The sequence below is a fragment of the Erinaceus europaeus genome, chromosome 16, assembly GCF_950295315.1.
Source record: "Erinaceus europaeus chromosome 16, mEriEur2.1, whole genome shotgun sequence".
Lineage (NCBI taxonomy): Eukaryota > Metazoa > Chordata > Mammalia > Eulipotyphla > Erinaceidae > Erinaceus > Erinaceus europaeus.
The window spans coordinates 2,223,592-2,251,472 of NC_080177.1; the positions used below are offsets into that span (position 1 = coordinate 2,223,592).

The 27,881-nt window shown below is 56.5% G+C and overlaps 1 protein-coding gene across 6 annotated transcripts in view; it reads right to left on the reverse strand.

Annotated features, from left to right (window-relative positions):
* Positions 1-2,105: 2,105 nt before the first annotated feature.
* MAP2K5 (mitogen-activated protein kinase kinase 5) overlaps positions 2,106-27,881 on the reverse strand; it is a 271,177-nt gene continuing 245,401 nt past the window's right edge. For all 6 annotated transcript variants that reach the window (XM_060175660.1, XM_060175659.1, XM_060175661.1 and 3 more), the window contains one exon: positions 2,106-2,477. In XM_060175660.1, the coding sequence (XP_060031643.1) occupies positions 2,373-2,477 (105 nt within the window). In that variant the 3' untranslated portion in view covers positions 2,106-2,372. The remainder of the gene's footprint in view (positions 2,478-27,881) is intronic.

A 27,881-nucleotide genomic window follows, 5' to 3' on the forward strand; every position in this document is an offset into this window, starting at 1 on the left:
TTCTTTATGAGAGTGAGAGAGACAGACAGACAGACACCACAGGACCGCTCCACCATCTGTGCTACTCCCAGGTGCCATCTGTGGAGAGCTGGGACGTCACAGAGGTGGGGACAGGGCTTGCTGTGACACATTTTGTAAATTGCCACCAGGGTTACTGTTGGGGCTCAGTGCTGGCACTTAGGAATCCACCACTCTGAAGGTAATTTTTTCCTCCCTCCCCTTCCTTCCTTCCTTCCTTCCTTCCTTCCTTCCTTCCTTCCTTCCTTCCTTCCTTCCTTGTTTTAATTTTATTTGATGGGACAGAAATAGAGAGGGTAGAGGCAACAGAGAGGGACAGAGACAGAGAGACGCCTGCCGACCTGCTTTACTATTCATCAGCCCCCCCCCCCCCCCCCCCCGCAGGTGAAGGGGGTTTGAGCCCAGGGTCCTCGCGCATGGTAACATGTGCGCTCAGCCAGGTGCGCCACCGCCCGGTCCCTCTGTGACTTCTTATTTACAGGAGTGACATGGGTTCACACCCTCTAGGAGATGCCGTTTGAGGACACCTGGAGACCGGGTGGAAGGGTATGTCTCACCTGCTGTCTCTCAGCTCACGTACCCGGAGTCCTTCCTTCCTCAGGCTCCCTCAGCCTTGGGCACCGAGCACCCAGTACCCATGTTCCCCCATGGCCCCAGTTTGGTGAGATGCCTCTGTTGTGTCCCTGGGGAGGGGTGGGGTGGGGGTGGGGTTCCCCAGACACTGAGCTGACAGAGCTTGGGGTGAGGGGCGAGAGCTGAGGGAGCGGGCTGCACTGGGCCACATGGGCTGTGGGGTTGATGTTTCTATTTTTTTTTTTTTCTTTTTCCTCCTCCAGGGTTATTGCTGGGCTCGGTGCCTGCACCATGAATCCACCGCTCCTGGAGGCCATTTTTTCCCCCCTTTTGTTGCCCTTGTTGTAGCTTTGTTGTGGTTATTATTATTGCCCTTGTTGACGCAATTCGTTTTTGGATAGGACAGAGAGAAATGGAGAGAGGAGGGGTAGACAGAGAAGGGGAGAGAAAGACAGACACCTGCAGACCTGCTTCACCGCCTGTGAAGCGACTCCCCTGCAGGTGGGGAGCCGGGGGCTCGAACCGGGATCCTTACGCCGGTCCCTGCGCTTTGCGCCATAGGCGCTTAACCCACTGCGCCACGGCCCGACCCCTGATGTTTCTATTTTTAAACCTTTATTTTGGGGAGAGAGACAGACAGACAGACAGACAGACAGACAGACACACACACACACACACACACACACACACACTGGGGCACACACCAGCGTCTTGCTCAGCTCTGGCATACAGTGGTGCTAGGGTTGAACCTGGAGCCTTTGGGCCTGAGACATGCAAGTCTGGTGCTCCACCACTGAGCTCTTATCTCCCCAGTCCTTGAACTACCCGCTCCCCAGCCCAGAGGGTGGCAGAGGGCATCTGCCTGGAGTTAAAGGCTCCCTCTGGGCTTGGAAGAGCGGCCAAGGGGGCCTGGGGGGGCAGCAAGCTGGGGGGGCAGGCAGCCAAGACCACAGGGGATGGCATGGTATTAACCTGGAGGTGTGTGGAGGCTGGGGCGTGGGTGCAGGGGGTGAGGGTGCAGGGAGTGAAGGTGCAGGGCGGCAAGGAGGGAGGGATTCTTCCCATGTCCAGAGGCCACAGAGTCCCCCCCACCCAGCCAGAGATTCTGGGGAGGTTCTGAGCCCGCCTCCCTCACCTGTGCAAGCAGCCACACTTACCTGGGGGGGGGGTGTCACCTGGGAGCATGGCCGAGGGGGCACAGGGTTGAGAGCACCCCTTCTGCAGAGGGTGGGTAGTATGCGGTGGGGTGGCCCTTCCCAGCTCCTGGCCTCCCCTGACAACTCCAGCCCCAGCAGTGTGCGTGTCGGGGGGCTGCCTGCGGCCCAGCTGGACACACCCCCACCCAGCAGACGACCAGGATGGGGGGTGCTGGGAACCCCAGCTCCAGGGGGTGACCCCCGCTTCTCATCTGTGTGGGGGCTCACGCATAAGGGGCTCTGGCCCTGGCAGGCAGCTCTGGACTCTGGGGGAGCCCCCTACGCCCCTGCAGAAGTGGTGCCCCCACCTGCGTCAGATTCTGCAGAGAAAAGCAGGGACACTTTATTCCCATCAGTGCTTGGGGGCTCAGGGGGACCTTTACAGAGCTGCGAGTGAGGAGAGAGGTCGGGGAAGCCCCCCCCCCCCCAGCCCCCTTTCCCTGTCCCGAGGGAGAGGCTCCAGATCCCAGGTTCAGGGCCAGCTGCGGGCAGTGGACGGAGCGGGAAGCAGTGAGTGGAGACAGGAGGGGGTTGCAGCTGGGGGGTGGGGTGGCGAGTCTTCCCGGCTTCGGGGCGCCCCAGGGCTCAGGTGGGCCCCTGCTGGCGGCGCCTCTCCTCCAGCGCCCGGCACACCCACATGGACACGGCGGTGGGGTCGCCGTCGTTAAACTGCAGGATGAACGGATGACCCTGTGGGACAGGAGGGGTGTGACTGACGGGACCTGGGGCGGCCTTCCCGCCCGCCCCCTCCCCATTACTTTAGCAGAACTTCTCTCTGACACACTCCTCTCTCTGGGGGTGCACAGTCTGGAGCCCCCACCCCGTCGTCTGTCTCTGTCTCTCTTGTAAGTCACAGCCCGTGTGACAGAGGGCAGTGTGGGGTGGTGCTGTATGGATACCCTTCCTGACACCCTGTGAGAAGCAAGGTGCCAGGCTGGACTCGGGAGTGCTGGTCACCCTGTATGTCCTGTACACACCCCCCCCAACACCCCTGCCCTCACTGCCTGCAGGGAAGGGGGCTATATTCTTCTAGAAGCCTCTCCAGACCATAAGAATCAAGATTCACAGCCAGGCCTTCCGAGCTAGAGCTGGAGGGGGAGGTAGTGTGTGTGTGTGTGTGTGTGGGGGGGGGGGGGCACCAAGTAGCTGGGGTCCCCAGGGGTCCCCCTTGGCTACAAGCCAAAGGTCAAAGGGAGAGAGTCAAGGATTCTCTGGATGCTGCCTTGCTAGGTGACTACTTAGGAAGGGACTTCTGGAAATTTCCTCCTCTATCAAACACATTGGCTACTGGGGATGCGGTGGGATGGGGGTCCCCTGCCTTCCCCCCACCACAAACTCCCTCTCTTCCCCCACCTTCCTGCTCCTTGCCCCACTTCCCCCCCACCACACACACATTTATTTTATCTGTCAAGGGAGGACACAGAGCACTGATGGGTTTTGTATTTGCTATTCTCCTGCGGTGCTGGGGATCGAACCCAGGACCTCAGATGTGCCTCCTGGGCCTGTCCTGCTCCTTTCTGGCCCCTCCCACCACTCCACTGGGCCTGCGGGGCTCCTCTGGGGGCTGGCCTTGCACCTGGCACGTGGGGAGGGGGCCAGGACAGGGAGCTGAGGGCCTCACCCAGGGCTGGCGGGAGCCCTGGGGACCAGGCCAGAGGGAGAGGGGCCACTGGGGTCAGGAAGGATGTCCCAGAGGCTTCCCCCTGAGCACATGGTGGTGCTGGGATTGAACCTTGGTCCCACTGTGCAAGTCCAGGGCTCTGCGGCCACACTGGCTCCCAGCCCAATCAGCACAGCTCTTTCACCAAGAAAAGGAAGTCGGGTGCTGGGCTGGGGGCTGGGGTGCAGTGCCGGGGCCCAGCTGCTGCTCCCTGCGGTCTGGCCTGGCCCTGGGGCAGGGGGGCTCACACATCTGGCAGACCGCTGGGGAAGCAGGGGCTGCGGCAGGCTGTCCAGGGGGAGTGGAGGAGGAGTACAGGCAGAGAGACTTCCGGCAGACGGCAGAGGCCCCCCATCTGCCCACAGGCGCCCCGAGACTGCCCTGGGCGGCCAGGAGGTGCCCCTGTCCGTGTCCAGTGTCTGGTTCTCTGGGGAGCCGACCTCGTGCCCTTGCCGAGAACAAAGGAGCAGCCAGGGCCCCTCCCTGCAGCCAGGCAGCCGGTGACTTTGGGGGCCATATGCTCCAACTCTGCAGGGCAAAAGCGTGGAGGTGGGGGCACAGCCCAGGAGGAGCCAGGCTGACTGCAGGCCAGTGGCTGGGGTGGGGGGCGGGGGGCACCCCTTGGATGGCCCGTGTGAGGGCACAACCCCAGCTGGGTGTGGGAGGCCTGAGGGGGCTCAGGGGACATGGAGAGGACAGACGGACATGCAGGGGGACGTCTGGGTGAATGGCCCTGGGTGAAGGGGCTGGGTCCACACCCAGGGGGTCTCTGCACCCCACACCTGCGGCAGGGCGTCCCCATGTCCATGTCCTGTCCCCCCTCCCCCCAGCTGGCAGCCCTGGGACATGGGCACTGCAGGCATGTGGGGTGTCCATGAGTACCCCAGATGTGACCAGGATAGACAGCTGATTAGTCACATACCTCACCCACAGCCTGAGCACACCAGGCAGTACTGAGCAACACCAAGGAGGACTTGAGCTCAGCACCACGACAGGAATATACTAGATAATACTGAGATCAGCGCCAAAGTCCGAGTCTACTGGGTACTAGTACTGTGTTCAGTACCACCGACTAAGTGCTGTCAGTCACCTCCTGGCCAAGGACTTGTCCCAACTTCCCTACAGAGTCCCTGTGTTCACTCCGGAGGTTCAACTTCAGGCCCCTGGAGCCAGCAATTGTCCCCATGTTGGGGCGTCTCGCCGGAGTCTGAGCTCCCTCCTCAGTCAGGTCCCCAGTGTTGGCTCCACCTGAGTTGCCGTGGACATGTGCCATCCGGTGACCGACAGCTGGTCAGCTCGGAGCCTGTGTGTGGCAGGGGACAGTGAGCCAGCCGGAGGCCCAAGGACACTCTGGTGCATGTCAAAGGACATCTTAGCTGGTCTCTGAGTTTCTTCCCGAAGAAGAATTTACCTACTTGAGGGCTGGAGAAATGACTCACTAGGTAAGGCGTGCCCACCCCCTGCCCCAGGCACTCGTGGAAGTACCACCGCACTAGGGGAAGCTCAGGTCACAGGTGCCAAAGCGATGCTCATTAATACGTAAATAGGACTTTAAAAAAGTAAAACAAGAGCTACTTTTGGAAAACCAGGGGACAGTGAAGCCGTGGCCTGTGACATCATGCAGAGGAGGGACTTGGTAGATTCCAGGTGTCCGACAACAGATGAGTATCTGAAAAAGCTGTGGTCTGTATACACCATGAAATTCTACTCAGCTATAAGGAATGATGAATTCATTCATTTTCTTTGCCTCATCTTGGGTGCAGCTGGAAGGAACCCTGTGAAGTGAGATCAGCCCGAAAGAGAAGGATGGATATGGGATGGTCCCACTCGTGGACAGAAGCGGAGAAACAGGAACAGAAATGGACAATACAAAGTAAAACTTGGACTGGGCTTGGCATATTGAGCCGGAGTAAAGGACTCTGGGGAAGAAAGGCAGGGAAGGGTGTGGGGAGGGCTAGGAAGAAAGGAAGGGAGGGAGGGAGGGAGGGTCAAAGCAAAGGGGCAGGAAACAGCAGACAAGTGCTGACCGGAAGCAGCCAGTGTAGGTATATTGACATCAAAGTCAAAGTCTAAAGCACAACACGTGCCACAGAGAGGTACTGCGTAAAGACAAAAGGTACTTTGAGACAAGGTGACAGAGAGCAGCCTGGTGGCACTGAGTGTTGCTGCAGACAGACAGACAGACAGACAAGCAGGGACAGAACTGCAAGGAGAAACAGACAAAGCCGCACCAAGGGTGGGAGACGCCAGTCCCACTTGCTTCGTAGTTAGGACGGCCAGTCAAGGGTGGCAAACCTCAGTGGTACGATAGGAAGTTTGGCCTAAGGGATGTGCACAGGGCACTCACTGCACCCCTCCCTCCGTCAGCGCCGCTCTCAAAGAAGACGTAAGAAACCCCACCAAGACAACAACAGACAAAAAGCCCAGCCAGCTCTAGATGAAGAAAGATCTGAGATTATACCAACCGTACCACCTGATCCCGGTGAACCAGAAGCAAGATACTAAGCCTCTGGGCACTAGAGATAAAAATAAGATCCTTCTATGTAAGTCACGGCTACCAAGAAATCCCAAGTGAGACAGGCAGCTGTGTGGCACTGAGTGACAACAGGGACGTCACCAGAACCCCTGGAGTCTGTACCACACACAGCCTTGCCCAGCTCTGGCTGAGGTGGTGCTGGGGCTTGAACCTGGGATCTGTGATGCCTCTGGCAGGAAACCCTTTTTTGCAGAGCTATCTGCCCCAGCCCGCTAAAGTGATTTTTAGAGGAAGTTATGGCCGCCTACGTAGACATCCAGGTTTGGGGGTGGGAGAAACGGAAATGCATAATCTAAGCAAGAATTCAACTCAGTACTTATCCTTACGAGTCCCCAAGAGTAAATCCTAGGAAATGACAAGATTGGGGGCTGGGCGGTGGCGCACCTGGTTGAGCCCACATGTTACAGTGCTAAAGGACCCAGGTTCGAGTCTCCCGTCCTCACCTGCAGGGGGCAAGCTTTGCGAGTGGTGAAGCAGGGCTGCAGGTGTCTGTCTCTCTCCCTCTCTATCACCCCCTTCCCTCCGGATTTCTGACTGTCTCTGTCCAATAAACAAAGATAATTAAATTTTAAAAAAGAAAGAAAGAAAACACAAGATGGTAAATTCCAAAGAACACAAACCAGTAAAATAGAGAGCTACCAATGGGGTGACCGGTTCAATAAAAGCTCAGCAAATCTGCAAGACATTTTTGTTGGTTATTGCTGAGGCTCGGTGCCTACACTACTGAGTCCACTGCTCCTGGAGGCCATTTTCCCCCCATTTTTGTTGCCTTTGTTGTTGTTACTATTGTTATTGCTGCTGTTGTTGTTGGATAGGACAGAGAGAAACGGAGAAAGGAGGGAAGACAGAGAGGGGGAGAGAAAGATAGACACCTGCAGACCTGCTTCACCGCTTGTGAAGTGACCCCCCTGCAGGTGGGGAGCCGGGGGCTCGGACCGGGATCCTTCCGCCGGTCCCTGCGCCACATGCGCTTAACCCGCTGCCACCCCCCACCTCCTCCCCCCGCAGCAAGACATCTTTAAAGGTGAGTCAGCTGGTCAGACCAGGAGGCACAGAGAGGACAGCCAGCCTCAAATCCAGCAAAGCACTCTGAGCGGCCAGGACAGACCCTATGGGTGCCGGGGCCGAGATCTGAAAGCACAGTGGCTGTCCCCCCGAGGGACAGTGCAGTATAGGGTGACGATCGTCGTGACTGGGACGCCGAGGGCTTCCGGCCCTGGTCACACGCTGTGCCTTCTCAAAGCCCTTTCGGGGACATTCTCTCATCTCACTGAAACACCGGAGTAAGCGCAGCCGGCTCTCTCCTGGCGCCCATCCCATGGCAGCACCTCAAGCTTCTCTGCAAAGCGCAGCTTGAGTGGGGTTTCCTGACGCCATCGGGTCAATGAGAGAGAGAGAGAGAGAGAGAGAGAGAGAGCAGGGGGGGTGGGTAGATACGGAAATGTCCCTAGAGACAGTGGCATGGCTTGGGGGCAGATACTTTGACTGCAGTGTCATTTTAAAAAGAGCTTCTTGGGGAGTCGGGCGGTAGCGCAGTGGGTTAAGCGCACGTGGCGCAAAGCGCAAGGACCGGCGTAAGGATCCCGGTTCGAGCCCCGGCTCCCCACCTGCAGGGGAGTCGCTTCCCAGGCGGTGAAGCAGGTCTGCAGGTGTCTGTCTTTCTCTCCCCTCTCTGTCTTCCCCTCCTCTCTCCATTTCTCTCTGTCCTACTCAACAACAACGACATCAGTAACAACAAAAATAATAACTACAACGAAACAATAAGGGCAACAAAAGGGACTAAATAAATAAATACAACAAAAATTAAAAAATAAAAAATCTTCTTGAAAGACTTTTTTAATTTGATAGGACGGAGAGGAATTGAGAGAGGAGGGGGAGACAGAGAGGGAGAGAGACAGAGAGAGGGACCAGGTGGTAGCACACCTGGCTGAGCGCACATTACAGTGCGCAAGGATCCAGGTTCAAGCCCCTGGTCCCCACCTGCAGGCGGAGAGCTTCTCCAGTGGTGAAGCAGGGCTACAGGTGTCTCTCTTTCCCTATTTCCCCCTACTCTCTCAATTTCTCTCTATCTTTATCCAATAATGAATAAATAAAAATGATTTAAAAAGGGGGGAAGAGAGACAGAGAGACACCTGCAGCCCTGCTTCACCAGTTATGAAGTTCCCCCCTGCAGGTGGGGACCTGGGGGGGTGGCAGGGGTTTGAACCTGAGTCCTCCTGCATGGTGATGCGTGCGTCACTGCCTGGCCTTGCCAATTTTTTTTTTAAGACTGCTTCACAGCAATTTTTCTTCTTCTCTCTCTCTTTAATATATATTTTTGCTAAGACAGAGAGAAATTGACAGGGGTGGGGGAAGTAGGGAGGGAGAGAGACACCTCCCTACAGCTCTGCTTCACGGCTCCTGAAGTCTCTCCCCCTGCAGGTGGGGACCAGGGGCTTGAACTGGTGTCCTTGTGCACTGTCATGTGAGTGCTTAGCCAGACGTGCCCCTGCTTGACCCTCAACTACTTTTTTTTTTAACTGCTCAGTTGTGAGACTGGGAGTTGTCATTGTCGGAGTCTTGCTAAATTAGGGCCCCCTCACTGAGGTGCCCAGGAAGCTGGCTGGGGGCAGTCCTCTTGGAAAACAGGGAGTTTCACGAAGGCTCCTCTACGAAACACAGGGTTCAAAAAGACTCTAGAATGGCGCCCTCGGCCACCAACATGCCTTTTCTGAAACCACCTCCCCCCCCTTTTTTTTTTAAGAAAAAACTGCTGGAAAATTCTGCTCCTCCTGTGTCCTGGCTGTGAATTCCAGCCATCAGCAGAACCACCCCCCTTGCAGCCTTGAGCGAGCTTTCCTAACACCAGACGCCAGGACCCGTGACACTTAACTATTCTGTTATTGATCTGCCGCGGTTTGCAAGGTGATGTGGGAGAAAATGGAGAATGCGCAAGCCTGGGATGTGATTCCGGGGGTGTGTGGGGGGCGGGCTGGTCTGTCTGCCCCGGCAGGTCTGCAGTGAGACCCCAGCACGCACCCATGACCTCGCCCAGGGCCCCCTTCCCCCGGTGCTCCCCAGGCCGGAGGGTGACAGAGACAGTGACGGAGAGGGGGGTCACTCCGTGACAGAGGGTTTCTCGGTGCTGACGCTGCACTGTACAACGGGACTGCCCACGGAAAAGCTTTCTCTGCTCTCTTTAAAGATTTCTTTCTTGACTTCTTTCCCTGCCTTCCTGCCTTCCTTCCTGCCTGCCTGCCTTCCTTTCTTTGATTTTTTTTATTGCCACCAGGGATATTGCTGAGGCTTAATGCTAGCACGAGGACTCTACCACCTTTGGTGACCACTCTTCCCATTTTTCCCCATCTTACTTGATAAGATGGACAGAAATTGAGAGGGGAGGGGAAGAGGGAGAGGGAGAGGGAGAGTCATACCTGCTTCACTGCTCGTGAAGCTTTTCCCCTGCCTGCTGCAGATGGGGTGTGTGTGTGTGTGGGAGGCTCAAACCCCGGTCTTTGCACTTAGCTGGGAGTGTCACCACCCGATTCCCAAGACTTATCTATTTGTTCATGAGAGAGAGATCACTCTGGCTGCTGCTAAGCTCAGGACTGAACTGAGGACCTTGCAAGTGTGGAGATTCATCGCTGCGCCACATCTGGGGTCTTTGATTCCATGAAGTGCAGCCAGGTTCTGAGAAGGGCTCCTCTGGGCCGGGCTCCGCATCTGCTTTCCACATAGTTAGCCAAAGAACCTGCTTTACATCTCCTGCCTGCAGACACCGTGATGTGACACCTCGAGGGAGGCAGAAGAGCCTGGAAGCCAACCTCGAGCTTGGACACCTGACTTGGGACTTATCTCCCAAGTTTTTGCTCAAGCCAGTGTGTGTGTCTGTGCCTGACTCAGCGCTAACCCACAGGCTGCCTGACCTCCCAGAAGACCTGGCTTTGTGGGAGGGGAAGAAGGAGAACTGTCAGGAGGGACCAGGGCCAGGGCAGGGAGTGACAGCGGTGAGCAGCTCCACACAAGACAAACTCACAGGGCAGCTTGCCCTCGGACTGAGCTCATCATAGTGATCTAAGGAAAAGGCACTAAGGGGCTGGGAGGTGGCATGCTGGGTAGAGCACACATGTTATCATACGTGAGGACGTAAGTTCAAGCCTGGAGTCCCCACCTGTGTGTGTGTGTGTGTGGGGGGCTTCATGGGTGGTAGAGCAGGGCTGTGGGTTGTCACTCTCACTCTCACTCTCTCTCTCCTGATCTTTGTCTATTTCTCTGTCCTGTTAAAAGGAAAAAAAAAGGGAAAAAATTCAACTGGAGTGGTCAGTTATCATATAGGCACTGAGCCCCAGGGATAACCCTGTCTCCCTCTCCTTCTCCCTCTCCCTCCCTCTCTCTTTCTCTCTCCCTCTCCCTCCCTCCCTCGCTCTCCCTCTCCCTCTCCCTCTCCCTCTCCCTCTCCCTCTCTCTCTCTCTCTCACACACACACACAATGTTCAACAGATGACTGGTTAAAGAGGTTATAGGATATATACTCCATGGAATACTACTCTGCCATCAAAAAGACGTTATCATGTCCTTTGGGACTAGATGGATGGAACTGGAGGTGCTTGTGCTTAGTGAAAATCAGTAAAGAGACTAAAGACACTTACTGGATGGCTCACTCACTTGTGGAATCTAGAGATCTGATATGCATGAACTTGAAAACAAAACAAAACAGAAGCAGGCAAACCGTTTCTAAGGCTTGTTCTCATGGGAGGTGGGAGGGTGGGGACATTTGCTGGTGGGCGTGCTCTGGAACTAGACAGTCTTGTAACCTACTGTTAACCACAAATTAAAAAAATGAAAAGTGCACATTAAAAAAAAAAGCAAGGAAAGCATTTTTACTACTAAGAAGTGAACAGAGGACCGTGAGCGTGAGCAACTCTGCCAAGTGCCATGCCCCAGAGCATGATTTTTTGTTGTGTCTATTTGAAAGTGAGAGAGGAGGGAGGAGAGAGAGAGAGAGACACCGAAGCAGGTCTCCACCACCCACAGACCTGGCTCAGGTAAGGAATGCACTCTACCTAGACATCTCAGTCTTTTAAGACAATCCTGATTTATTTCCTTTTTTGTGGTGTGAGGGTCTTTTGAATGTGACACCATCGTCCTTAGGTCAACAGTTTCATTAGAGAGAGGAAGGAGTGTGGTCCAGGAGGTGGCGCAGTGGATAAAGCATCGGACTCTCAAGCACGAGGTCCTGAGATCAATCCCCCGCAGCACATGTACCAGAGTGATGTCTGGCTGTTTCTCTTTCCTCCTATGTTTCTCACTAATAAATAGATAAAATCTTAAAGAGAGAGAGAGAGAGCACCACAACACTGGCCCGCCATCTCCAGGAACCTCCCCCGGGGCCATCCATTGTGCTCCCACGAGGTGCTGGGACTTGAATGTCACCGAAGGTGCTGAAGGAGAGAGAGACACTTGTCCTGTGGGTGTCCCAGTGTCACTGTCACACACTTCGGGGGCTGACCCCTGAGCCCTGAATTCAGGCTTTGGGAGCCACTTACGGGTTAAGCTTCTCATGGCTTCCTCAGCAGGGAGTTGGGTGACTTCTGAGACTTAGGGTCCCTCAGAAAGTGGGTTTTCAAGCTTGTCCTGGTTTGGGGGTGAGCCTCACCCAGGGGAAGGTGACCTGGAAGCTCAGCGGGCAGCTCTGCCAGCAGCAGAGCCCTGGACATGTGCAGGGGTCAGCGGGAGAGGGCCAGGGAATGAATGGGGCGGGGGGGGGGGTGGCCCTGGCGGTGACAGAGTGACTGTCAGCTGCTCTAATCCTCTGTGTCAACGCTGAAAATTAGATAAACAATGACAAACCAGGCTTTTTAAATGGACTTGTCACTTCTGGTTTTCTTGACACGGGATTGGTTTTCAAGTCCTGGTGGCTACTGAGACTGATTTAACCCCTGAGGGACCTCTGGTCCCCACTTGAGGGAAACCAAAGGTCCTGGGTCCAAACCTAGCACAGCTCAAAGTCAAAAGAGAGGTCCTGGAAGCTTCAGTGCTGGTCTCTCACCAAAAGTCAAAAGAGAGGTCCTGGAAGCTTCAGTGCCGGTCTCTCCCCAATCCTGGGGACTCTGCCAGGGACTGGGGGCCCGGCTGGCCTTGGCTTTATCTCCTCCCGTCTCTCCAGGACCTTCTTGGTGCTCAGATTAACTTCAAGGTGGTTCCCTCATTTCCCTGTCACTGTCCTGAGCGCCAAGGCACAGCCTGAGCGGGCACTGGCTCTCCATGCCTGACTGGGGGGAGGGTACAGATGCTGCCCTGCCCCTCTGTTCTGCTGGCAGGAAGAGGGCAGGCTGTCCTACACCTGGTTCTGCTGTGAGCCCACATCTGGCCCCCTGGTTGGGGAGTGGGGGCCATCCCAGAACCCTTGCTCTTATCATTTTTGCTGTGAGGGAGGGCACTTATTCAAAGGTGACCCCGTATAAGCCCGCGGGAGAGAGACACAGGTATTGCCAGGTGCTGGCAGCGAGTGGAGGGACCGTCTTCTGCAACACATCTTTGAGTTCACTGTCCAGCTCAAAAGTCACAGCCACCCCCTTGAGCCAACTGCACCATTTGACAGAGATCCCAGGCCCGTGCATTCGAAGCCCAGGCACACCCTGTCATGTGCACTTATCACCACGCACTGCTGGTGGGGATGTCAGTTGGTCCAACCTCTGTGGAGAGCAGTCTGGAGAACTCCCACAAGGCTAGAGGTGGACCTACCCTATGACCCTGCAATTCCTCTCCTGGGGATAGATCCTAAGGAACCCAACACACCCATCCAAAAAAGATCTGTGTATGCCTATGCTCATAGCAGCACAATGTGTAATAGGCAAAACCTGGAAGCAACCCAGGTGTCCAACAACAGATGAGCGGCTGAGCAAGTTGTGGTCTGTATACACCATGGAATACTACACAGCTATGAAAAATGATAAATTCACCTTCTTCACCCCATCTTGGATGGAGCTTGAAGGAATCCTGCGAAGCGAGATAAGTCAGAAACAAAAGGATGAACGTGGGATGATGTCACTCATATAGAATGGAAAACTCAAAGCAGGGCTTGGACTGGAGTTGGGGTGCTGCACCAAAGTAAAAGACTGGGGGGAGGGGGGGCTCAGGTCCTGGAACACGATGGCAGAGGAGGACCTAGTGGGGTCGAATTGTTATGTGGAAAACTGGGAAATGTTATGCATGTGCAAACTATTGTATTTTACTGATGACTCTAAACCATTAACCCCCCCCAATAAAGAAATATTTAAAAACGAAGAAAAAAAATATGGGTTCAAATTCCCAGTCCCACCTGTGTGTGTGTGTGTGGGGGCTTCATGAGCAGTGAAGCGGTGTTGTGTGTGTGGGGGGCTTCATGAGCAGTGAAGCGGTGCTGCAAGTGTCTCTCTTTCTCTCTAGCTCCCCCTTCCCTCTCAAGTTTTATCTCTATAAAAAAAAATTCAGAAGAAAGGAAGGGAGGAAGAATGGGAACTGGAGCCTGTATTTCCTCTGCCATGGCTGCAAGATCTCCTTATCTACTTCATGTAAAGGCTGAGCATTCGAGGCAGAGGGAGAAGCCCAAGCACCAGGCACACACCGGCACTGCACGGACAGAAACAGGCTCGAGACTCACAAGCTCCAGGGCCCAGGTTTGAAACCCAGCCCTGCAGATGCCAGGGCGAGGCTCTGTTTTTTGCTCCCATTCACAGATAAGTAGCTGAGAAATAGAAGCATTTCTTTCTTCTTGCTTTTTCTCACTATGACTGTTTCTTTTTTAAAAATATGTATTTTTAAAATTTGTTTTTGGATAGAGACAGAGAGAAACTGAGAGGGAAGAGGGAGATAGAGAGAGAGGAAAAGAGACACCTGCAGACCCACTTTACTGCCCCCTGCAGGTGGGGACCCAGGGCTTGAACCTGGGTCCTTGTGCACTGTAATGTGTGTGTTCAACTAGGTGCACCACCGCTGGCTGCCAAGAAGTGTTTCTTTTTTTCTTTTCCCCTTCCTTCCTTCCTTCCTTCCTTCCTTCCTTCCTTTTTTTTTTTTTTTTTTTTTACTAGAGCCCTGCTCAGCTAGGCTTCATGGTGGTGCAGGGGACTGAACCTGGGATTCAGAGCCTCAGGCATGAGTCTCTTTGCATAACCATTATGCTATCTCCCCCCACCCCCAAGAAGTGTTTCTAACACCTACCAGGTGCTCCCAGCTAAGAGAGAAAGACTAACCCTGGCTCAGTGAAGAACAAGGGATCCCTCTCCCCAGGAATGAAGGACCCTCCCCGCTCACGGAGCAGCCCTTCCCTTGAACCCCAGAGACGCAGACTCCCTCTCCCCAACTTAAAACAAGATGGAGTGGACCTCCCTGTGTTCAGACTCCCGTGTAATGGAAACGCGGCATGGAAAAGAATAAGAGAATAAATAGATCAAGGTGGGTGGGTGGGTGGCTATCCAACTGTTGCTCCTGCACGTGGCCTCGAGCCGGTGTCCACAGACAGCTTTTCACGCACAGCTTATCAGTGTGTGATGTGAGCAGGGTGTTTTGACTGTGTGATATAATGCGATGGGACCTTGGGTGCTCTGTGAAAAGACCTCACGCTCAGAAACGTAATGAACCCGGCCTCCCGCAAACACCCCACTGTCCATTAAGCTGTCATTAATGGTACATCAGGGCTGGGGGCACTGCACGCTCGCTGGCCAGGCCTCCACGCGGCCTCCTCAGCCTCACAACGAATAGAGAGGATAAATATTCCGAGGGCCGCGGGCCAGTTCCAGGGACAGCCGGCCTTGGAATTGCCACGCCTGCCTTTTCTCCTTCTCCCTCCCTCTTCTTCTTCAAAGGCAGAGCTACACGCAGCTGCACGCAAGCAGGAGACGGCCCTCGTGTGCTCTGCCCCCCGGCTGCTGGCGCTGTGACTTCAGTGCCAGCCGCCAAGGTCACGAGCGCCAGAGTCACACAGGGGACACGGAGCCCGGACCACAGGACGTGCGCCCTGTCTCCAACTCTCTTTCCACATGGGGAAATCCAGGTTCCAGAAGAGAAGGGACCACAGAGAGACCCCCCAGCTCAACAGGAAAAGACAGCAAGAGTGGAAAAAGGGACAAACACCAAGAAACAGGTTGCAAGGGCGCTCAGTTTCATGCTGATTAAGACAAGGCTAATCGGGGTCGGGCGGTAGAGCAGCGGGTTAAGCTCACGTGGTGCGAAGCGCAAGGACCGGCATCAGGATCCCGGTTCGAGCCCCCGGCTCCCCACCTGCAGGGGAGTCGCTTCCCAGGCGGTGAAGCAGGTCTGCAGGTGTCTGTCTTTCTCTCCCCCTCTCTGTCTGCCCCTCCTCTCTCCATTTCTCTCTGTCCTATCCAACGACGACATCAATAACAACAACAACTACAACAACAATAAAACAACAAGGGCAACAAAAGTGGAGGGGGGGGAACAAGGCAAATCATCCTGCCCTCCCTGAGCAGACACCTCCCCCATGTGTCCTGGAGCCTCCCCTCCCCAGAGCCCTGCCCCACTAGGGACAGACAGACACAGGCTGGGGGTGTGGATCCACCTGCTGACACCCATGTCCAGCGGAGAAGCAATGACAGAAGCCGGAACTCCCACCTCCTGCTCCCCATCAAGAGTTTGGGTCCATATTCCCAGAGGGATAAAGGCCAGGGAAGCTTCCAGTGGAGGGGAGGGGACAGGGACTCTGGTGGTGGGAAGTATGTGGAATTGTACCTCTTATCTTACAGTCTTGTTCATCATTATCAAATCACTAATTAAAAAAACTGAAAATGAGGATGCAAACCCGGGGCTGCATGTGGTGCACCTGGTAGAGCGTAGGTGTTGCCACGTGTGAGGACGAGGACCCAAGTTCAAGGCCTCCATCCACACCTGCGGGGGGGGGGGGGGGGATTCAGGAGTGGTGGAGCCTTGCTTTCTCTGTCTCATCTTTCTTTCTTTCTGTCTCTCACCTTCTTATCAGCAGCAAAAGGGGGCGGGACTGAGCCCTGGGAGCAGTGAAGCTGTCATGTAGATACTAAGCTAATAACAATACTAATATTAATCATGCAAATCACGCCTCCTGCAAGGTGCCAGTCCCGAGGGTGAGGCTGGCAAAGGCTCAAGTGTGGTGACTCCGTGCGGGCCAAGGAAGGGCCACTGGGGTCCTCATCTTCAGTAAAACACCGATGGGGGGCCGGGTGGCACGCCTGGTTAAATGTATACATTAGCAAGCTCAAGGACCCAGGTTCAAGACCCCACTCTCCACCTGCAGGGGGAAGCTTCACAAGTGGTGAAGGAGGTCTGCAGGTGACTCTCTGTCTCTCTCCTTCTTTATGTCCCCCTCTCTTCTCAATTTCTGTCTTTCCTATCCAATAAAGAAAAACAAAACTAAAGACAAAACACCGATTGATGGACAGACAGGCCAGGGTCCCCGTCTTCAGAGCAAAGACGCTTCTGTCTGACAGGTCGTGGTTACGGCTGTGGCTGAGTGAGTGTGACCCATCCAGAAGGACGCTCAGCCTCCAAGGAGGACGAGGGGACGTTCACACGACGTGCAAGAGGCCCAGAGCTACGTACATGGCTTGGAGGAGCCAGCAGGCACCAGACCTTCCATAAGGGCTCTCCGGCCACGGTTAAGGGTGTTCAGTGCAGGGGATGGGAGGGGGGCTGGGCTGGAGGGCTGGGAGAAGAACTTACTGCAAATTCGCCTGTGCTGTTTGATGTTCCTGCTGTTGTGTTTTTATTGTTATTTACTGACTTTTCCACTCAGTGTGCACATGTGCTGTGGACTGCACAGCTCCGGGCCAACACTTTGGGGAGAGAGACAGAGAGACAGAGAGACAGGAGCGGTCCCAAGCTTCCCTTGGTGCTACAGTATTCCCATGTGGCATACTGGGGACTCGAACCCAGGCCACGAACATGGCAAGGTCAGCACCCTCCCAGGTGCCTTGCTGGCCCTTAACCGTTACTTATAAACTAGTGTTTGGCGGCTGGAAGATAGCTCACGCAGCAGGGTGCACCTAGCTTTGCCTATGGCCCTGGATTTGACTGCAAGCACCACGTGGGAGAGCACCATGGCACCAAAGGAAGCTCCACTGGCGGTGGAGTGATGCAGAGGCATCCCCCCCCCCCCCCCGCCATCTCTCTAACTGAAATAAAAAGAATGGAAGAGTCACCAGGGGGAGCGGTGGGATGACACCTGACGCCTGAGGTCCTGGTCGGTCTAGAGATCTCGTGAGCTGAGGTGGGGCGGGGACCTGCCCGCCCGAGCACTGCCAGGGCCCAGCCTCTCTGCCCACCCGCTCCCATAGGAGAGGCTGGTTCTTTTTGGAGAAGAGACCCTGGAAAAGGGTAGACTTTTATTTGTCCCGGGGTCTGGCAGCCCCCCCCCCCCCCGCTGTAATTACAATGTTGGTTAGTAAACAGTCCCACTCGGTGACAGGCACTGCCGTGCCAGCCTACAGTTGGGTCAGTATGTGATTTAGATCTGCCATTTAAGAGACCTCATTTGAATCTTGCATTGCATTAATCACTCCCGCACTTCAAGGTCTGGATGGCCACCTGACTACAATATTAAAATAAAACTTGCCGCCCCAGGGAAATCCTACTTATTCTTAATTGTTTCGAGGCTTTGATGGGCTTTTAATCTAAGATTAATTTATGCAATTTTAAATAACTCTTCTTATGATTAATAAGCTTGAAAATTAAAAGGAGTCTAAAGCAATTATAATGAGCATTTGGTCATAACCTCATTAGAAGGCGGAGTGAGGGCTACGGCTCTGGAATTCTTACAAGAATACAGTTGAAGGGACAGTCCGCCAGCAGCCCAGCCTGGTTCTGGAAATCGCAAGGGCAGGTGCGTGGAGGTCAGTGTGCGAGTGATGGCTGGAGAGACAGGAAGCCCGAGACGTGCCCAGCTGACAGGCCACTGGGACGAGAGATGGGGGGAGCCTGCGGTGGACACTCTCCTGGGCTTGGAACCCGGCTTCCTATACCGGCCGAGAACTCTGAGGAGTTCTAGAGAGAGCCGGTGAGTCTGACACCCCTATGCACACACCCCCTTTGCTGGCCACCCAGTCTGGGGGCCCTCAGCTCCCGGCACCCCTGCCCCCGCTGGCTCTGCCCCCTTGTCTCCAGGGGTCTCCTAACTCCTCTGCTCTGGTGTTGTTCTCACCTCTGCATGTGAGCAGTGATGCTGAAGAGGCCAGAGTCACTGCTTAAGGAGCAAGGGGCATGTGTCTAGCTCACTGAGGTCGCTGACTTTATTTACTCGTTATTTAAGACTTATTTACTAGTTAATGACAAAGAGAGGGGGAGGACCAGGACATCACTGTGTCACGGACGATGCCAGGGAGAGAACCCACAACCTCACGCCTGTAAGTCTGTGCTCTAGCCATTGTGCAACCTTCTGGGCTGATCTCTTAAAAATGCAGATTATTATTAAATTAATATTATTTCAGGTAGAGACAGAGTAGGAGAGACCACAGTACCAAAGCTCCCTTCAGTGCGGTGAAGGCTGGGCTTGACCCTGGTTCACACATTACGGGGCTGGGCGAGGAGTGGTGACTCACCTGGTAAACTGCACATGTCACCACATGCAAGGATCTGGGTTCGAGCCCCCACTCTCCATCTGTAGGGGACGCTTCACAAGTAGTGAAGTAGGTTTGTTGGTGTCTCTCTCCTCTGTCTCCCCTCCCTTCTCAATCTCTCTTTCATACTATGTGCACTTAAACTGGTGTACCACTGCCTGCCTCCCCCACCCCTGCTTGTTTTTCTAAATTTCAATTACTTATTTCGCAATGAGAGACAGAACCAGAGGGGTGGTCTGGCATATGCAAGGGTGCGGAGCGGGCTCAGGACCTCAAGCCTGCAAGTCCTGGGCTCTACTGCTGTGCCACTTCATTTCTCTCTTTTAAATTATTTATATATACTTAATTTTAAAAATATTTATTTATTTATTCCCTTTTGCTGCCCTTGTTGTTTTATTGTTGTAGTTATTATTGTTGTTGTTACTGATGTCGTTGTTGGATAGGACAGAGAGAAATGGAGAGAGGAGGGAAGACAGAGAGGGGGAGAGAAAGACAGACACCCGCAGACCTGCTTCACCGCCTGTGAAGCGACTCCCCTGCAGGTGGGGAGCCGGGGGGCTCAAACTGGGATCCTCACGCCGGTCCCTGCACTTTGTGCCACCTGCGCTTAACCCGCTGCACTACCGCTCGACTCCCTCTATATTGAATTTTTAATTATGTTTATTTATCAGATGGAGGGTAGGAGATAGAGGGACAGAGATACAGAGCCACTTAGAACGCTGCTCAGCACGTGGAAAGAGTTCCCTCTGCAGGTGGGGCTGGGGGCATGAACTCGGGCCCTTGTGCAGTGATGTGTACGCTCAGCCAGACCCACCCCCATCTCTCCTAATCACAGGTTCCATCAGTCTTCGGAGGGGATTCAGCACTTACTGCAGGTGAGCAAATAAAGCACCCACCATCAAGAGGAGCACACAGCTCCTTCACTGAGAAAGGGCTCTTTAAGGAGACAGGAGATAGTCCAGCAAGTAGACCACTGCACCACATGAGAGGACTGACTTAGAACACTGGCACCACATAGGACCACCAGGCACAGCACCCAGGGAGCCCATGGAGGGTGGGCAGGGCTGTGGGGTCTCTCCTCTCTCAGCATCAGGCACAGCACCCAGGGAGCCCATGGAGGGTGGGCAGGGCTGTGGGGTGTCTCCTCTCTCAGCACCAGGCACAGCACCCAGGGAGCCCATGGAGGGTGGGCAGGGCTGTGGGGTCTCTCCTCTCTCAGCACCCTGCACAGCACCCAGGGAGCCCATGGAGGGTGGGCAGGGCTGTGGGGTGTCTCCTCTCTCAGCACCCTGCACAGCACCCAGGGAGCCCATGGAGGGTGGGCAGGGCTGTGGGGTCTCTCCTCTCTCAGCACCCTGCACAGCACCCAGGGAGCCCATGGAGGGTGGGCAGGGCTGTGGGGTCTCTCCTCTCTCAGCACCAGGCACAGCACCCAGGGAGCCCATGGAGGGTGGGCAGGGCTGTGGGTCTCTCCTCTCTCAGCACCAGGCACAGCACCCAGGGAGCCCCATGGAGGGTGGGCAGGGCTGTGGGGTCTCTCCTCTCTCAGCACCCTGCACAGCACCCAGGGAGCCCCATGGAAGGTGGGCAGGGCTGTGGGGTCTCTCCTCTCTCAGCACCAGGCACAGCACCCAGGGAGCCCCACGGAGGGTGGGCAGGGCTGTGCGGTCTCTCCTCTCTCAGCACCCTGCACAGCACCCAGGGAGCCCATGGAGGGTGGGCAGGGCTGTGGGGTGTCTCCTCTCTCAGCACCAGGCACAGCACCCAGGGAGCCCCATGGAGGGTGGGCAGGGCTGTGGGTCTCTCCTCTCTCAGCACCCTGCACAGCACCAAGGGAGCCCATGGAGGGTGGGCAGGGCTGTGGGGTGTCTCCTCTCTCAGCACCAGGCACAGCACCCAGGGAGCCCATGGAGGGTGGGCAGGGCTGTGGGGTGTCTCCTCTCTCAGCACCAGGCACAGCACCCAGGGAGCCCATGGAGGGTGGGCAGGGCTGTGGGGTCTCTCCTCTCTCAGCACCCTGCACAGCACCCAGGGAGCCCATGGAGGGTGGGCAGGGCTGTGGGGTGTCTCCTCTCTCAGCACCAGGCACAGCACCCAGGGAGCCCATGGAGGGTGGGCAGGGCTGTGGGGTGTCTCCTCTCTCAGCACCCTGCACAGCACCCAGGGAGCCCCATGGAGGGTGGGCAGGGCTGTGGGGTCTCTCCTCTCTCAGCACCCTGCACAGCACCCAGGGAGCCCATGGAGGGTGGGCACGACTGTGGGGTGTCTCCTCTCTCAGCACCCTGCACAGCACCCAGGGAGCCCATGGAGGGTGGGCACGACTGTGGGGTGTCTCCTCTCTCAGCACCAGGCACAGCACCCAGGGAGCCCATGGAGGGTGGGCAGGACTGTGGGGTGTCTCCTCTCTCAGCACCAGGCACAGCACCCAGGGAGCCCATGGAGGGTGGGCAGGACTGTGGGGTGTCTCCTCTCTCAGCACCAGGCACAGCACCCAGGGAGCCCATGGAGGGTGGGCAGGGCTGTGGGGTCTCTCCTCTCTCAGCACCCTGCACAGCACCCAGGGAGCCCCATGGAGGGTGGGCAGGGCTGTGGGGTCTCTCCTCTCTCAGCACCAGGCACAGCACCCAGGGAGCCCCATGGAGGGTGGGCAGGGCTGTGGGGTCTCTCCTCTCTCAGCACCCTGCACAGCACCCAGGGAGCCCATGGAGGGTGGGCAGGGCTGTGGGGTCTCTCCTCTCTCAGCACCAGGCACAGCACCCAGGGAGCCCATGGAGGGTGGGCAGGGCTGTGGGGTCTCTCCTCTCTCAGCACCCTGCACAGCACCCAGGGAGCCCATGGAGGGTGGGCAGGACTGTGGGGTCTCTCTTCTCTCAGCACCCTGCACAGCACCCAGGGAGCCCATGGAGGGTGGGCAGGACTGTGGGGTGTCTCCTCTCTCAGCACCAGGCACAGCACCCAGGGAGCCCATGGAGGGTGGGCAGGGCTGTGGGGTCTCTCCTCTCTCAGCACCCTGCACAGCACCCAGGGAGCCCATGGAGGGTGGGCAGGGCTGTGGGGTGTCTCCTCTCTCAGCACCAGGCACAGCACCCAGGGAGCCCATGGAGGGTGGGCAGGGCTGTGGGGTGTCTCCTCTCTCAGCACCAGGCACAGCACCCAGGGAGGCACGGAGGGTGGGCAGGGCTGTGGGGTCTCTCCTCTCTCAGCACCCTGCACAGCACCCAGGGAGCCCATGGAGGGTGGGCAGGACTGTGGGGTGTCTCCTCTCTCAGCACCCTGCACAGCACCCAGGGAGCCCATGGAGGGTGGGCAGGACTGTGGGGTGTCTCCTCTCTCAGCACCAGGCACAGCACCCAGGGAGCCCATGGAGGGTGGGCAGGACTGTGGGGTGTCTCCTCTCTCAGCACCAGGCACAGCACCCAGGGAGCCCATGGAGGGTGGGCAGGACTGTGGGGTGTCTCCTCTCTCAGCACCAGGCACAGCACCCAGGGAGCCCATGGAGGGTGGGCAGGGCTGTGGGGTCTCTCCTCTCTCAGCACCCTGCACAGCACCCAGGGAGCCCCATGGAGGGTGGGCAGGGCTGTGGGGTCTCTCCTCTCTCAGCACCAGGCACAGCACCCAGGGAGCCCCATGGAGGGTGGGCAGGGCTGTGGGGTCTCTCCTCTCTCAGCACCCTGCACAGCACCCAGGGAGCCCATGGAGGGTGGGCAGGGCTGTGGGGTCTCTCCTCTCTCAGCACCAGGCACAGCACCCAGGGAGCCCATGGAGGGTGGGCAGGGCTGTGGGGTCTCTCCTCTCTCAGCACCCTGCACAGCACCCAGGGAGCCCATGGAGGGTGGGCAGGACTGTGGGGTCTCTCTTCTCTCAGCACCCTGCACAGCACCCAGGGAGCCCATGGAGGGTGGGCAGGGCTGTGGGGTCTCTCCTCTCTCAGCACCAGGCACAGCACCCAGGGAGCCCATGGAGGGTGGGCAGGGCTGTGGGTCTCTCCTCTCTCAGCACCCTGCACAGCACCCAGGGTGCCCCATGGAGGGTGGGCAGGGCTGTGGGTCTCTCCTCTCTCAGCACCCTGCACAGCACCCAGGGAGCCCATGGAGGGTGGGCAGGGCTGTGGGGTGTCTCCTCTCTCAGCACCAGGCACAGCACCCAGGGAGCCCATGGAGGGTGGGCAGGGCTGTGGGGTGTCTCCTCTCTCAGCACCCTGCACAGCACCCAGGGAGCCCATGGAGGGTGGGCAGGACTGTGGGGTCTCTCTTCTCTCAGCACCCTGCACAGCACCCAGGGAGCCCATGGAGGGTGGGCAGGGCTGTGGGGTGTCTCCTCTCTCAGCACCCTGCACAGCACCCAGGGAGCCCATGGAGGGTGGGCAGGCTGTGGGGTCTCTCCTCTCTCAGCATCCTGCACAGCACCCAGGGAGCCCATGGAGGGTGGGCACAGCTGTGGGGTGTCTCCTCTCTCAGCACCAGGCACAGCACCCAGGGAGCCCATGGAGGGTGGGCAGGGCTGTGGGGTGTCTCCTCTCTCAGCACCAGGCACAGCACCCAGGGAGCCCATGGAGGGTGGGCAGGGCTGTGGGGTGTCTCCTCTCTCAGCACCCTGCACAGCACCCAGGGAGCCCCATGGAGGGTGGGCAGGGCTGTGGGGTGTCTCCTCTCTCAGCACCCTGCACAGCACCCAGGGAGCCCATGGAGGGTGGGCAGGCTGTGGGGTCTCTCCTCTCTCAGCACCCTGCACAGCACCCAGGGAGCCCATGGAGGGTGGGCAGGGCTGTGGGGTGTCTCCTCTCTCAGCACCAGGCACAGCACCCAGGGAGCCCATGGAGGGTGGGCAGGGCTGTGGGGTGTCTCCTCTCTCAGCACCCTGCACAGCACCCAGGGAGCCCCATGGAGGGTGGGCAGGGCTGTGGGGTCTCTCCTCTCTCAGCACCCGGCACAGCACCCAGGGAACCCATGGAGGGTGGGCAGGGCTGTGGTGTGTCTCCTCTCTCAGCACCCTGCACAGCACCCAGGGAGCCCATGGAGGGTGGGGTCTCTTCTCTTTCTTCTGTTTCTCTCTCTGTCTCTCAAGAATGAACAATACCGGGCAGGGGAAGACACTCAGTTGTACTGCATAGGTGTGAGGCCCTTGGTTCATTCCCTGACCCACATTAAAAGAAAGTTTTGCTCAAAAGCAAACCAAAGGGAACGTGTCGCTCAAGACAGATGCCATGCAGCAGTGCTCATCCTCTCCAGTGCCTGGGGTCTGTCCCTGACTGCTGCTCCACAGATGAACGTGCCCGTCCGTGAAGAGCCGAGACCAGGCCGCTGTAACTTCAGCAGCCCGGGCCACAGCGAGCAAGCGGACTTGTGGGCCATCTTTAGAGAGGGCTGGCTGCCTGTTGCCCTGCCATCATTAATTACATGCTGATACATTTGATATGTTGACCCGCTGGGATGCTGTGTATCATACTATAGCCAAAGCAGGGGAAATACATTCCTCCGCAGGCTGACTCGACCCGTCAGGTTTCTCTGTGCTGAGGCTGGTGTGCAGGCCTGGCCTCTGGCTCTGTTCCCCAGAATCTGCAGGGAAGGGAGGGGACCGAGGAGCCGAGGTCCAAGGAGTGGGTTGAGTCAGCGGCCCAGGGGCTAGGAGACTGACTGCCGAGCCCTGACTTGCTTTTCTGGGGTGACACTGGATTTAGTTTGACTATTATTGTCGTTGGTATTTTATTTTATGTGGCACCTGGGAAGGAACCCAGGGTTTCATGCGCACACAGCAGCGCCGGTGAGCAGCCTCCCTGCACAATATTTTCATTCTTTCTTTGGCTGGGTGGGGAGAGGGAGACACAGAGAAGGGAGGAGAGACAGCAGAGCACCACTCCGCCATGCCTGGTACTACCGCACAGTGTTTGTCCTCGAACCCAGGGTCTCACGGGCTACAAGGTGTGTGCTCTATATGACTTGTCTCCGGGCTCCTTTAGCCTTCTTCTTAATATATAATTAACATATATATATATATGGAGTCGGCGGTAGTCTGCGGGTTAAGCGCAGGCGGCGCAAAGCACAAGGACCGGTTAAGGATCCCGGTTCGAGCCCCCGGCTCCCCACCTGCAGGGGAGTCGCTTCCCAGGCGGTGAAGCAGGTCTGCAGGTGTCTGTCTTTCTCTCCCCCTCTCTGTCTTCCCCTCCTCTCTCCATTTCTCTCTGTCCTATCCAACAACAATGACATCAACAACAACAACAACAATAATAACTACAACAACAAGGGCAACAAATAAATAAATACTTTTTTAAAAAAGAAAAATCTAAAAAACATAATAAAATATATATCAAAATGAGAGGGGGGGGGCCGGGCAGTGGCACACCCTTTAAACACATATATCACCAAGCTCAAGGACCCGGGTTCAAGCCCCCCCACCCCGCCCACCTGCAGGAGGTCTGCTTCATGAGCTTCAGGTGAAGCAGGTCTGCAGGTGTCTGGCTTTCTCTCCCTCTCCCTCCCCACCCTTTCTCAATTTCTCTCTGTCCTATCTAATAAGAATTGGGGGGGGGAATGGCTGCCAGGAGCAGTGGATTTGTAGTGTCAGCACTGAGCCCCAGCGATAACCCTGGTGGTAGAGAGAGAGAGGGAGAGGGAGAGGGAGAGGGAGTGGGAGGGGGAGGGGGAGGAGGAGGGGAGGGGGAGGGAGAGGGGAAGGGGAAAGGAAAGGGAGAGGGAGGGAGAGGGGGAGAAAGGGGGTTGAGGGAGAGGGGGAGGAAGGGGGTTGAGGGAGAGGGGGAGGGGGAGAAAAGCGGAGGGGGATGGGGGAGGGCCAGAGCATCACTCTGGCACATGCTAAGCTGGAGATGGAGCTCTCAGATCTTTGTAGCTTCACCTTTGAGCAAGAAAGTAGTTTGACCTGACCCCACTGAGAGTACTTCCCTGTGGGCCTGCCAGCTGGCTGAGAGCAGGTCTGGGGCAGACACACTGAGCCCTGGACGCCAGCCAGAGAGGCCGGAGAGGTGGCTCAGCTGGCAGAGCGCAGGACTCGAACGCATGGGGTCCCAGGTGTGGCCTCCGGCCCCGCGCAGGTGAGCACAGCGCTCCAGCAAGTCAATCTTGAAAAGCAGACAAGGCAGGTGGGCGCTGGGGTGCAGCTGGAGAGGACCACCCTGCATAGCAGTGCCGTCACTCTGCACCAGCACACAGCCCCCCGAGGGCCAGCCTCCCGCCTTCCCCGGCACCTAACCCACTTTCCAGAAGACACCAGCAGAGCCAGAGGGGGACGGGCAGGCCCAGGCTCTATCTGGACCGAGAGCCCCCCTGCCTGCACTCCTAGGGCTGCCTACCGACTTCCCTGAGAGAGTCCGAGCGAGAAAGCGAGAGGGGTTCCAGAGGCAAGGCTGTGGCTTTGAAGAGAAAAAAGTGTGTGTGTGTGTGTGGGGTGTGTGGTGGAAATCATGTTTAATTTAAAAATTAGAAACTGGAGCAGGCTATGCACACAGGGGTTGATTGAAACAAAATTTAAACTCCTGTCAAGCCCATTTAAACACGGGGGCCGTTCATAGACAATTAGCTGCTCCGTGTGAGGGCGGAATCCGCCCAGGCCTGGTCACTGCAAGCCAGAGGCGCCCACTGTGAGGAGCTGGGGAAAAAAATTAACTAAAACCAGGCGGGAGGGAAAACCGTTCTGTGTGTGTGGGGTGGGTGAGGCCGGGCTGGGCTAGGGCTGGGGGCCCCAAGAATGAACGAGAGGGGAATGGCTTCCTCGGTGCCCTGGAATCACTCCCCGAAATGGTGACTGGTGTCTGTCTCTGTTCAGTTTTGTTTACATGGGCAGACCTGCCCTAATTGCGGCTGTTTATCTCTCCTGTCCCCGGGGTCCTGGGCTCCGGTTCCTAATACTTAACACTCATTTCACATCCAAGGCGACCTCGAATCCTCAACAGGTTTGGGGAGGGGTGGTCCAAATGGGAGGGGGGCACGCCAAGGCAGGGGGACGCCTGGCCTCTTTGTGAGGGGAGCAGGTTTTTTTTTTTCCCCTTCTTCTTATCTACAACCAGCTGGGCTCTGGCTGCCACCGGGGAGGGTGACAATGGAGGGGCCTCTGCTGGGGATTTCCAGGAGGAAATGGGCCTTTGATGGAACAAGAGGCTCCGAGCAAGCTAGCGGTGCAGCCAGGGAAAGTTACTGTCATAATCAAGGCTTGTCAATCACCGTGGAAATCCAATTAAAGAGGCTTCAGCCTGGCCCTCGGAAGTAGAAAAATCTTCCCTATTTATACAAAAAAAATTCTTTACATTTTGGGGGGCTGGTGCATCTGGTCAAGCGCACATAGCCCAAAGCACAATGAATGACCTGCACAAGGATCTGGTATAAGGATCCCAGTTCGAGCCCCCGGCTCCCCACCTGCAGTGGGGAGGCTTCACAAGCAGTGAAGCAGGTCTGCAGGTGTCTGTCTCTCTCTATCCACCTCCCCTCCTCTCTCAGTTTCTCTCTGTCTTGTCCAATAAAAAGGAAAAAATGGCTGCTGGGAGCAGTAGATTTGTAGTGCCGGCACTAAGCCCCAGCGATAACCCTGGAGGCAAAAAAAACCCAACCAACCAACCAACCAACCAAACAAACAAAAAACCAGCAGTCTACACCAGTCCCACAATGAGAAAGGCCTGCGGTTACCTAACTCCCTGCCCCACTCCCCACGTGTAAAGAGAGGTGCGGGGCATTTGGAAGGTTTGGCTGGGAGTGGAGAGGCAGGTGCTCGGGGCACAGGTAAGAGCTGACTGGGTTACCCGGGACGGTTCGTTATTATCTTTGAGGGAACCTTCTCGTCAGCACACCGATGGCACCTGCTCTGCCGTGGCACCAGCGTCCACTTCAAGAAAGGTGCAGAGAAGGGGGAGCTGGGAGAGGCAAATCCAGGCCCTGGAGAAAGAAATGCCTCGCGGTGGACCAAGCCTGGATGTCTAACTCTGCTTGCAAATTACACAGAGGACCCAAGGTCCAAACGCCTCCTCTTTCCACTGCCCCCTTTCCTTGGTCTTGAAGGGGCTGAGGGAATCCTGATGACCTGTGGCCAGCACTGGCGCCCCCAAACTGGACCTCCAAAAGGCTCCAGCAAAACCGGCGGAGACCGGTGATCCCAGAGGCCCCTCTCAAAACCGTTACAGATTAAAAAGCAAACAACCCATTAAACAAATCCAGCTGGTTACAACTGTAAATAGGAGACTCCTAGCATTTCTTTTCCAGCCCTAGAAATCCCCGGCTGGGCTCATTAATTATTGATCAAAACCACATCTATTTATCGGCCGTACTCTCAGGAAAATGTGTTTGTTCTGTCATCAGTGGCGACCCCAAGCCCTGGAGGGCTGGCTTCAAGGTCTT